Raw genomic sequence first — 12,999 nt, forward strand, 5'->3', positions numbered from 1 at the left:
CTGCTTGGGATCAGAGGCTGAGTCTGTGCTTAGATTCAAGGTAAATTCTAGGCTTCTATTTTGTTTCTTCTTCCATTTTGTCTCTCTTTCCCTCTCCAAAGAGCTCTTTTCCTTCATCATTTCATACTGTGTGTGTCACATAAATTTTTTAGCAGGCTCTCTTGTCCTGATCTGACTACCTAACAAACCTGGACCTAGCTACCATAGGTCCAGCATCAGCATTCAAGAGTTTATATTGAAGATCTCAGTACTGGCATGGGGTTCTGCCAGCGGAGAAGAGAGAAGTGACAGAAACCAGGCCAGCAGTCTCTTCAGCTCCACTGCATTTCTAATCTGGTCACTTTCTAAACTCAGGCCACTGCCCTCCCCGCTCAGTTTGTTTGTTTGATAATTCTCTGCTTCACAACATATAACTAAATAAACATTAGCTTAAAATATATTCAAAGTCTAGCTTTACTAATTTACTAATAAGAAATATCTTAAGAGCAAAGATTGTCTTTTTCATTGATGCATCCTTAGTGCCTATCATCCTGCTTGATGCATAGTAGATGCTCAAAAATTCATTTCTATTAACAGAACATTTTTGATGTGGCAGCCACTCTTCTAAACATTGTATTTGAATGAAGGAATCAGTTTCTTGAAACTATCTTTTCCATGAAGTTTCCCCTGATTAATCCAGCCAGGGTCCAATCATTTCCTCATATAAGTGGATTCCATTTGGCTAAGGCACACTCATTTGTTCTTTCTTATGTGCCTTTACATAAGAATTGCAATAATATATAACATCTTTTCTCATTAAACTATAGTTCTCAAAGGAAACCCACTTCTTCACAATAGACTGTATACAAAGTGGGCACTTAACACACCAGGAAAGCTTAGGTTCAGTGGCATCAAGGAGGATAGACTGGCTGAAATCTCTTTCTTTATTCCATCACTGTCTCCATGTCCTGTAACCCTTTCAAAGAGATTCTGCCCCTCTTCTATGTATCATAAACTAGAATATATAAGAAAATCAAACTGGAAAGGATTTTTTAAAAAATCACACCACCTCTGATAAATATCTGATTTTTATAATACCTAGGTTGCTTAGACTCAACCCAGAGAAAGATTCACTCTGGCTGTTTACTACCCCTCCATCCCCCCAGTGGATTGGTACTTATTAACTGCTGCTGTTCCTATTTGATTAAGGACTAAATGTATGCAAATGGAGGAAAAGCCAGGGAAAGCAGTGCTGACTGGCTCTGGTTAGTGCAGGAACTCTCCAGAGTTAATACCTGAGGGTCTATCTGGGGCCCAGGAAATACCAACTCTGGGTCTCCTCCCTTTCCCACTCTTTCCCAAGTTCTTGAAATGAATCTACTTTTTGCCTTCCCAACAATTTTATTTCTTAAGTCTCTTTCCAATGTTGCTTGAGAAAACACCAATTTTAGGTACCAGAAGATCAAAATGTCCCTAAATCTTCAGAGAAACTTTGAAAGAAATTTTTTGAATATTTGAATAAATAAAAGTACAGCAAATAAAATCCAAATATACTTGGGGACTTAGATATGACAAATTTTTAAGAAAACCCAGAATTCCATGAACTCACAGTTCTATTCTACAAGTTAAGGGGATCAAGAAATTCCAAGGGGCCATATTTTGCCCCCTCTTCCTTACCTTGGGCATCTCCACCAGAGGTTAACACGGCAATGGCTTTGCCAATCCCCAGGGTTTTGGCAGCATGGTGCTCTTCATGGGTCATGATCCACTCTAGAATTTAAGATAATGGTCAGTTAAAACACAGTTGAATCAAGGTGCTGGTCACTCAAGAAGTGTCTCTATTAGATTGCCTAGAGCTACCAAGTCAGGCTCTCCCACTACACTAACGCTGTGTCGTGCAGCCTGGGAGCTTTGGACTTCTTCCAGAGGAGAGCCACACCCTTACAGAGAGAGTGACAAGCTGAAATGTCACAGTAATCAAGCCCAAGACTGCAGAAGTCCTGGCTAATCCCTCCTTTTTCCCTCCCACCCCATTTGGAACCTATTTGGAGAATAAGATAAGGCCAGGGAAAAGGTCAGTAAACTGAACAGAAATGAGAAAGGAGGGGAAAAAGCTGAGTTGGCCTCGAGAAAAGGATTCCTAAATATGATTTCTCGCTTTATCAAAAGAAGAATTATAGCAAAGGGTAGGAATCAGATGAAGTTTGGGTTGCAGACTGAGAATCAGCAATGTAGAAACAGAAAAGCAAGGGTAAATTGACTTATACTTAAGGTTAGGGTTGAATGTTATGGAACTGACTGACTGGAGCAGGCCTGGATGATATGGAATTGACAGCAGACTTTGAGGTTATTCAAGTCACATTAGAATTTCTACAAATTAATGGTGTCAGTCTCAGGAATACTTAGGGACTTTGTATGGTTCTTCCCATCCTTCTCAGGCTCAGCCTCCTGAGCATCTCTTGATCTTTCACTTTCATCTTCAGGTTTTGACCCTCTACCTGCACACTATCAAATGGGAAAGCTAACACAAAAATCACTGCCACATACACACAGATATGTACATGTGTCATGGAGATGCCTTCATAGTTTTATTTTTAGGAATTGTATCTTTCAAAGGAACACATAAGATATACTTTTCTATCTGTAAGATGACAATAGAATCATCACTTTTAGTTATTCAGGCTAAAAGCTGTTATTTTAAAAACATATCTTCTGCTGGATGCTGTGGCACATGCCTATAATCCCAGGAGCTCAGGAGGTTGAGGCAGAAGGACTGTAAGTTCAAAGCCAGCCTCAGCAACTTGGCAAGGCCCCAAGCCACTTAGCAAGACCTTGCTTCAAAATTAAAATTAAAAAGGGCTAGGAATGTGGCTCAGTGGTTAAATGTCCCTGGGTTCAATCCCTGGAATCAAACAAACAAACAAACAAAAAACATCTCCTCTTTGCCTCTCAGAATCAAAACAGACACCAAATCTTATTCTCCCTTCTTATTATCTTCATACCCATTCCCTCTTTTCTATTCTCACTGCCTCTTTCTGCCTGAATTGCTTACTACAACAGCTGGTCTCCCTCTGCCTGTGTTTCCTTCTTCATTTTATCAGAGACACAAACTTTCATCAGAAGGTCACAGGCCCCTAAGGCTTCAGTAGAGAGGGGATTCAAGTATAGGAAGAAGAGCTAGCAATAAGGGCAACTCATGTTTCTGTCCTGTGCCTGGGGAAATCAGGGTAGTTGTTTTTAGAGACATAGGTCACAGACCACAGATGTCAATAAAATACATGCAGTGACCACATATGAAGATAGACATAAACACACATAGTATTATGAGACACAAATTAATAAACATGCTACATAATCAGCACTGACAAGTCAAGTCCAAACTTGAGTAATGTTGCATTACTTGTCCCCACTCTTGTCCTTGTCCAGTATACCCTGGTCCTTTCCACAGATCCATATTCCACTCCATCACTTAAGACCAGTCTTAGCTGCACTCTTACTAACCTGCTAAACCTTACTGATTACCAAAGATCCAGGAAGGCTTCTCTTTGTACTCCTCTAGATCACATACTGTATACTGTCCAGAACTGGATTACTGTTTTGCACTTAAATACACCACTTTAGTGGCATTTTAATTGCTTCTTCTGCACTAAAAAATGATTGGACTAGATCAAGGGACAGCAAACTGCAGCCTGCAGCTAAATATAGCCATTCTCTTGTTTTTGAATGGCAACAAGCTATGAATGGTTTTTTACGGTTTTAAATGGTTGCAAAAAGTATTTCACGACAAGTGAAAAATATAAGAAATTCAAATTTCAGTGTTGCTGTGTGCAGTGGTGCACACCTATAGTCCTAGCTGCTAGGGAGGCTGAGACAGGAGAATCCCTTGAACCCAAGAGGTCAAGGCCAACCTAGGTGACATATAGAGACCCTGTATGGAAAAAAGAAATAATAAATTCAGTGTCCATACTATCCTCATTCATTCACATATTATCTATAGCTGTTTCTTTGCTGTAACCACAGTGTAGATATTGCAGCAGAGACCCACTAGCCTATAAAACCTAAAATACTATATAGCTTTAACAGAAAAAGCTTGCTGACCACTGGACTAGATGACAGCTAAAGTCTCTTTCCCTAACTAGTCTGAAAATTTCTCCAGAACAGGGATCACATACATTTTTTAAAACCCTCCCACAACCTACCAAAGTCTAGTGAAATCTGTGCAAACGAAAGGAGCTCAAGAAATACATGTTGAAAGCATTAATGAGCTGATGCACTACAAGAAATACAACCATATGAAAAATTACAAGTAAGCCTGGATACAGGTACACCTCCATATTCTCTCTACTCCTAAAAACACACTCACACACAACTATATGAAATCATATAGTACAAATGGTGAAAGGTACATAAACATACATGAATATAGGCACTATCTTATTTAGCTAGAATGTTAACATCAAAATTTCTGCTGATCTTAAAAAAGATTGAGTGGCTGCAGCAAATAGAAACCCCTAAATTTAGAAAGGAATAGAAGACATCTGAATGTGCTCATCTCTCTTACGGAATGTTTTCTTCTAATTCATTCTTAGAGCGCATCACAGGGACAGAAGGCTCATCACAGGTAAAAGAAACCCATACAAGGATCTTCCACACAAGGAGGTGACAGTAAGGGAGAGAATTCACCCTAACTAGAAGATGAGGAGCTCTGACCTGTAAATAGCTCACATTTTCTCCTGAATCTCTGAGACAATTAAGAGAGGCACAGGACACAAAAATACATGCATACTCATACATAAGCATCCTTTATAGATCCAAAGTGACACCCATGTAGAGACAGTCACAGATATTATGCATGTGTGTGTGTGTATATATACAAAATACACGCACACACACATGCATGTGTGTATATAAGCACTGTGAGGGGCAGGAATACAGAGAGGCAGCATCATAGGTACCCCGATTTGAGTTGGATGAATGCCAGGGAAGGGATCAGGCAGCCAAGGGCAACGCAGTCGGACACTCCTCGCCTGACCAGCCATCCCCATTCCCAGGGAACCGAGCTGAGATTAACCAAGAGGCTGGAATTCTTCACCACTACCCGCTACCCATCCCCCTCTCGACTCCGGCATCTGATGCCTATCCCTTCTTCTTGCCCCTCTGCTCCCTTCAGTTCTCCCCACCGCCTCCTCCCAGCACGTTCACTCTCACCTCAACTCGGCCTTTTCCTTTGCTCTTCACCCAAGGCCTCCCTCTTGCCTTTTAGTCTTAGCTTTCCTCCGTCGCTGCTTTCTTGCAGATTGTCCTTGGGGAAAGGGGGAGGGGAACTTGGCGAACACGGGGAGGAGCCAGGTGGAGGCAGCAGGGCGGGGGAAAGAGGGGAGAGTTCCCAACCTCCACTAACAGATGCTGACAAGGAGGCTCCGCCTCCCCTTGCTCTCCTTTCTCCTCCTCTTCCTCCTCCCTTTAAGAACTGTGCTCAGAAATGGCAGCGGCTTAGTTTCTTCACTCCCAAAAGAAATCCTGGGGACCTCAAATAAATCTTGGGAGCCATCGGCTCCTGTGCCTAATGAGAATCAGAAAGTATTTAATTGCTTCTCTTGTTTTCAGCAGAGTTAACTTTTTCCTACCCACACTGCCTGAAACTCTGCATTCAAACATCTTCAGCAACTTATAATAAAACCTCCCCTCTGGCCCTATCCTACCTCTATCACTCTTTCAGCAAACATTTATTTGGAGTCTGTGAGCCTTGAAGTTTTGTCTTGAGTGCTGAAAAATGAAAAGATAAATGGAATAGAGTCCCTACCTTTGAGAAACACTGACTACTGGTATTTTCTACAGACAAACCTTAAAACTTCCTCAATATTTGCATTATCTTTCTCATAGAAAATATGAAAATTTCAGCTAGCTAACTCAGAAGGAAGTGCCAAGACAAGAACGCTGCTGTGATAGCCCCTTTCAAAACCTGCAGTAGGAGGAGTGCAGGATTCTGGCAGTCTGTAAGTAAAGCATGTCTGTGGGACTCAGCAAACAGGATCCACACTGGGAACATGGGTCACATACATGCTCTAGGAGCAAGAAGTGCATTCCTCACACAGATCTCCTTCTCTCCATCCCTTGTTCTACTCAATGTTTGGTCCAGTGCCTCTCTATCTGTTCTTGCTTTTTCTACAATCCTTCCTTGTGCTTACTTTTGTTTCTGCCCCTATACATTCCAGCCTCAAGCAATAAGAATGAAAGTGAATAGGAGATAAAACCATTTTACTACAAAAAGTAAAAACTTTTGTGTTAAAAATAATACCATCAAGAAAATGAAAAGGCAGGGTGTGGTGGTACCTGTAATCCCAATGATTTGGGAAGCTCTCTCAGGAGGATTACAAATTCAAGGCCAGCTTCAGTGGCTTAGTAAGACCCTATCTCAATAATTAATTAATTAATTAATTAATTAATAGAAAGGACTGGGGATGTAGCTTGGTACCTCTGGGTTCAATCCCCAGTGTGTATGTGTGTTAAGGGGTAAAAAGACTTCTCAAGAAAATAAGACTTTTTTTTTTCCCCCAGAATGGAAGGGAATATTTGCAAAGCATGTATGTGATAAAGATCTGATATCCAGAATCTATAAAGAACTCTTGCAACTCAATAATGAAAAGATAATAACCCAAAAAGGACAAAAAGATCTGGATACCTCACCAAAGAAGATACACAGAGGGCTAGGGTTGTAGCTCAGTGGTGGAGTGTGCTTGCCTAGCACATGTGAGGCACTGGGTTCAATCCTCAGCATCACATAAAAATAAGTTAATAAAATAAAGTTATTGTGTCCATTTACAACTAAAAAATTAAAATTATAAAAGGTGTACAGATGGCAAATAAGCATACAAAAAGATGTTCAACATAATTTGTCATTAGGGAATGGCCAATTAAAACAGTGAGATACTCTTACACACCTATTAGAATGGCTAAAATTTAAAATAATAAAGTCTAACGATATCAAATGCTGATGAGAATGCAAAGCTACAAGAACTCTCATTTATTGTCAGTGGAATGAACAATGATACAGTCACTTTAGAAGACAGCTTGACAAACTTTTGACAGTTTCTTACAAAACTAAACATAATATTACCACATGATCAAGTAATAGGTTTTTTTAATTTTTTTTTTAGTTGTAGATGAACAGAATGCCTTTGTTTATTTTTATGTGGTGCTGATGATCAAACCTAGTGCCTCACGCATGTTAGGCAAGCGCTCTGCCACTGAGCTACATCCAGCTCCTGTTTTTATTTCTTGATACTAGGGATTGAACCCAGAAGTACTCTACCACTGAGCTAACATCCCCAGCCCTTTTTTATTTTACTTTTTAATTTTGAGACAGGGTCTCACTAAGTTGCCAGGCTGGCCAAATTTATCATCTTCCCCATTTACTCTCCCAATCAACTTGGATTACAGGAGAGCCACTACACCCAGCTACAATAATATCCTTATTTTCCCTAATAAGTTGAAAATTATGTCCACACAAAAACCTGCACACAAATGTTTATAGCAGCTTTATTCATAATTGCCAAAACTGGAAGAAATCAAGATGTCCCTCAAAGGGTGAATGAATAAAGAAACCATGGTACATCTATACAATGAACTATTATTCAACAATTTAAAAAATGATCTATCAAGCCATGAAGACATGGAAGGACCTTAAGTGCATATTGCTTAGTGAAACATGCAGTTTAAAAAAGCTGCATACTGTTTGATTCCAATTATCTGACATTCTGAAAAAGGTAAAACTATGGAGACAATAAAAAGACCAGTGGTATCTAGGGCTTTCGATAGAAAAAGCAGGATGAATAGGTAGAACAAAGGATATTTTTAGGACAGTAAAACATTTATATAATGCTGTGATTGTAGCTACATGACATTATACATTTGAAAACTCAGAACCACACAATATAAAGGATGAAACCTAATATAAACTACTGACCTTAATGAATAATAATGTATCAATATTGGTTCATCAATTGTAACAAATGTACCAAACCAATGCAAAATATGAATAATAGAGGAAACTGAGCAGCATAGAGAGACGGCAAATGGGAATCCTCTGTTCTGTATGATACTTTTCTGTGAGCCTAAAATTGTTCTAAAAAATAAAGTTTATAAAGCTAAAAACAGATATATTCTGATCAGTAAAGTATCAAATTAAATTGTGATATTAAAAAAGACCCCCCCAAAATGGGCAAAGGTTTATATTGATATTTTTCTAAAGAAGATATACAGTGGCCAATAAGCACATGAAAAACCGTTCAATATAATTAGCCATTAGAGAAGTACAAATCAAACCCTCTTCATCTGAAGTGATGATACTACTATTTCACATCCATTAAGATGGCTGTTATTGGGGGCTGGGAATATAGTTCAGTTTGTACAGTGCCTGCCTTGCATACACAAGTCCCTGGGTTCAATCCCCAGCTCTGCCCACCCCCTAGAAAAAGAAAAGAAAAGAAAAGGAAAGAAAGAAAGAAAGATGGCTATTATTAAAAAAAAAAAAAAAGGGAAGACAAAAACCATTTTAATTGGGAGTAGGAATATTAGAAAAGGAGAATTTTCTTAGGAAAACTTAGGCCTTTTTTATGGTCATCTCAGTGTAGTTCCCAAACTTGAAGATGTTAGTTTATGAAAATTAAACTTATAAAAAAATAAATAAAAAATAGAGTAGCTGACAAAAGAAAACCTTCATACTAAGAAATGGCTGTAAATACTTTTCTGATAAGAATCTTACAAAATTCTTATTATTAATTCATTTATACATTCAACAAATATTTATTGAAAATTAACTAGATGTCAGCCACTGTGCAGGGTACTGAGCTTTCACAGAGTATATACTCTAGAGGGACTATCGTTTCATGGCAAGCTTATATTTAATTGGACCTGGAATATAATTGAAGAAATCAGTGAACCCACTAACATCTGTAATATATCAAATTCTTAAGACAGGAACACATTAATTAGTTAGCATAAATGAAGTAAAAAGAAAAAGCAAAAAAGGATATGAATAGTAAGAATGTGTCTTTTCCTTAAATATCAAATATTATTTAAGGAAAAGACACAAATGGATACAAATATTTCAGCATTAGAGAAATGGATATGATGAAATAGGGATAGCTCATTACAAAATGGATTTTCCTTCCTTTTAATCCTAAACTCCTTTTTCCTAATTTTTTTGTTCATCAAACAACTTTTAAATTATTTTTTTCTACATTTTTATTGGTGCCTTAAAGTTGTATACATGATGGGATTTGTTGTTACATATTTGTACATGCACACAATATAACAATATAATTTAGCCAATATCAGTCCCCAGAACTGTCCCCCTCCCTCCCTGACAACTTTTAAATTTTAAATATAATTTCCCAGGAATCTTAAAAACTTGAAAGAAGCACTTTAGCTAGCTATGGTTGATTTATCAATCAAAATTTAGATTTATAATTTGATGGTAGATAGGTGATGGAGAGAATGTTTGATATCTGGGCAGTTCTAAAAAAATATGTTGTATGTCCAGTCCCCTTTAACCGAGAGGCTAAGAAGTATTCTTTAGGACAGGGTGTTTGAGCATGAAGCCAACCGGTAAACATAGAGTAATGACCAATGAAAAATGTGCTAAGGAAGATACCTAAACATTGTCATACAGCTAAGATGACTTTAAAAAGTGTCAGGAGAAAGTACACAGCTCAGCAGACTTAGAAGACCACAGATCACAAGAGCAAAGCAGTAAGTTAGATAGACAAACAGATGGTGTTAACAATTTCTCAAGGCAACCAACTGAGCCAATAGCTAGAATAAATGATCCCGAGATTATTTTCATTGCAGATATGGTTTAATAGGGCTAGAAAAAGATGCCCTGGACCCTTCCTCCAGATGAAAAAGCTGAAAGTTCCTGGATTTGTACTGAAGATGAGCCTAGGGCCTTCTGATAGGCTTTTCAAGAGGGCATGTGACTGAAGCACAGGAATCAGCCATAATATTGCTAGAGAGCTAGGACTTTGTCCAAAATATATTCATCTTTCTTCAGTTGTTAAGGCTGGTAGCCAGATTCAGGATTTAGGGGAGATGGACCTGGCAGGGAGTAAGAGGAAAAAACAAAAGGGTTGAATGAATAATTGAACATGTAAGATGGTGGTCAGTTGAAGCCAGAGGTCATGAGACCAAAGTGTCACAGTAGATTGGGTAGAGAGAGGTGATGGGAGGGGAAAGAAGGGGAGGGGGGGATAGGAAGGGCAGCAGAATACAAAAGACACTAGTATTGCTGTATGTATAAATGTGGCGTATAACCAATGTGATCCTGCAATCTGTACACGTGGAAAAATAAGAATTCATACCCTTTTGAATCAAATGTATGTCAAGATCATTGTATTGCCTTGAGCAACTAATTAAAAAAAAAAAAAAAGAAAGAAATGGTGTGCCAGGACATTTCAGAATAAGTATGATAGTCACCCAGATATGATTCTAATCCAAGAAAGAAAACACATAAGGTATTACAATTTATATGGTGTTTTTTTTGTTTGTTTGTTTATTTGTTTTTGGTGGTGGGGGTAGTACTGAGGATTGAACCCAGGGCTTTGTGTATTCAAGGTAAGCACTCTATCAACTGAGCCATATCCCCAGCCCTTATGTTTCTCTTTAATAAATACTGAATGCCTATTACATGTTAGGCACTATTCTAGGCTTAAGTGGATTCCAAATTGGAAAAAAAAAGAATAAATAAACAAAAAGAAACTTTGTATGTCTTCAGGAAACTTACATAGAAGTGAGCAAAGCACATAATAAACAAAGTAGTGGTGAGTGCTATGAAGAAAACCAAATTAGGGCAAAGAAGCAGAATGACAGGATACTATCTTAAGCAGAGTGGTCAGAAAAATTTTGCTGAAGAAATGACATTTAAGAAGAGTTCTAAGAGCTAGGCATGGTGGCACACACCTATAATCCCAGTAGCTCAGGAAGCTGAGGTGAGAGGATCATAAATTCAAAGCCAGCCTCAGCAATTTAGTGAGACGCTAAGCAACTCAGTGAGACCCTGTCTTTAAATAAAATACAAAATAGAGCTGAGGACATGGCTCAGTGGTTAAGTGCCTCTGAGTTCAATTCCTAGTGCCAAAAATAATAAATAAATAAAATTTTTTAAAAATAAAGAATTCTAATAATGAAGGGGGGGAAACCATGCCAGGAAGATCTAGGGGGACAGCTTTAAGGAAGAATAACAAATGCAAAGATCTGAGGCAGTGACCACCAAGATTCTCTGGCTTAGAATCACATTTGTAAATGGACTACAGTAACTTGGTGGGTTGTTGTGAAACAATTGTAGCAATTAGGCACAGGCCTCTTTCTGGATTGAAACAAATATCTATTTGGCTCTCTCTTTCCAAATACAGCCCCAGATCTCATGGGTGTCAGTACCTCCTTCCCCAACTAGAATGTAAATTACATCGGGACAGACCCCAGGGATAGGCATAAAAGCACTGTCTATGTTGGAGAGTCACCTTCAGTTCTAGCTGAGATAGAGTAATCCCTGGAGACAGAGCAGCTTCCACTAATAGTCAGTCACTAATAGTAAAGTTTTTGACATAGTACCTTAATTGATTTAACACAATGGTTCTCAGCTCCAGTCTAGCAGAATCAGCATGGTCTGAAAACTGATTGGAAATTCAGGTTCTTGGGCCTTACCTGAGTCTTGCTGAACCAAAAATCCTGGAGTGGAATGCCACAATGTGTTTGAAAAATCTCCCTTAAGGTGATTCTGACACAAGATAAAGTTTCAAAGTCATTTTCTAGCCAGATGTGCTGGTTCATTGCCTCTAATTCCAGCTACTCAAGAGGCTGATGCACAAGTTTGAGGCCAATTTGGGCAATTAAATGAGAGCTTGTCTTAAAATAAAAATTTAAAAAGGGATATGTAGCTCAGTGGTAGAGCACTTGCCTAGCATGTGAGAGCCCAGTACCAAAAACAAAATCAAAAGTATTGTTCTAAGCTGTGGAAGTCCAAGAACACCATCACTGAAGAATGAATCTATAAGCCTTGAAAACTTGGCTGGTCTCTATAGGTTTATGTATACTAACTAGGATCAACTTGGGAAACAGAGTTCAGGAAAGCAGTTATGGGCAGCAAGATGACTTCATAGTATATTGAAGTCACCACTTTCCAATCTTACTTAAGACAGAGGAAAACAAACCAATCAGCAGAAATATGTAGTCTCAATTTAGGACCAGATAAACTTTTTCTTTCCTTAAAAAATAAGATTTTAGGGCTATCAGCTAGAGAAGATAATCACCATATAATAATCTTGGAACCCTTCCACTTCAGATCTTCTAACACCTCATCAAGTATAATATGGAAGCCTTAGCTGTTTAGTACCTGACCAAGGAATATTCCTCTAAGCTCTTAACCACATTTCTCTGGCTAACTGAGAGGTGATTTGATTTGTAACTACTCAGAGTAGGGTTAGCCAATATATCAATCATACATCCCTTAGTAATGAGGATATATTTTGGGAAATGTATTGTTAGGGGAGTTTGTCATTGTGCAAACATCATAAACTACACTTACTTTAACCTGGATGATATAACCTATAACCCACGTAGGTTATGTGGTACAGCCTATTACTCCTATGCCACAAACCTGTACAGCATGTTACTCTACTGTATATTGCAGACAACTGTAACCATGTTAAGTATTGGTGTATGTAAACATATCCAAACATAGAAAAGGCACAGTAAAAATAGGAAGTGATATAACTAGGTCTTAGGGGCTGCTTTTACTAAAAATACTGCTCTTCACTTGGACCTACAAATGTAAAAAAAAATGTAGCATCTCCACATCCATTTTGCTCTGAGGCACCTTGGATTCCAGGAATAACAAAAGTGACTGATAAACATCTTCCAATGAGTTGATACTATCCTGTGGCTTGGGAGGCTGAGACAGGAGAATTGTGGATTTAAAGCCAGCCTCAACAACTTTGGGCACTAAGCAACTCAGTGAGACCC

The 12,999-nt window shown here is 38.5% G+C and overlaps 1 protein-coding gene across 2 annotated transcripts in view; it reads right to left on the reverse strand.

Annotated features, from left to right (window-relative positions):
* Window positions 1-5,311, reverse strand: part of Pfkm (phosphofructokinase, muscle) — a 34,566-nt gene extending 29,255 nt beyond the window's left edge. For both annotated transcript variants that reach the window (XM_071609933.1, XM_027950004.2), the window contains exons 1-2: window positions 5,188-5,311; window positions 1,657-1,749 (exon numbers count right to left, since the gene is read on the reverse strand). In XM_071609933.1, coding sequence (XP_071466034.1) covers window positions 1,657-1,741 — 85 coding nt within the window. In that variant the 5' untranslated portion in view covers window positions 1,742-1,749; window positions 5,188-5,311. The remainder of the gene's footprint in view (window positions 1-1,656; window positions 1,750-5,187) is intronic.
* Between the last annotated feature and the right edge of the window lie 7,688 nt (window positions 5,312-12,999).

The sequence above is a fragment of the Marmota flaviventris genome, chromosome 3, assembly GCF_047511675.1.
Source record: "Marmota flaviventris isolate mMarFla1 chromosome 3, mMarFla1.hap1, whole genome shotgun sequence".
NCBI classification, from domain to species: Eukaryota; Metazoa; Chordata; class Mammalia; order Rodentia; family Sciuridae; genus Marmota; species Marmota flaviventris.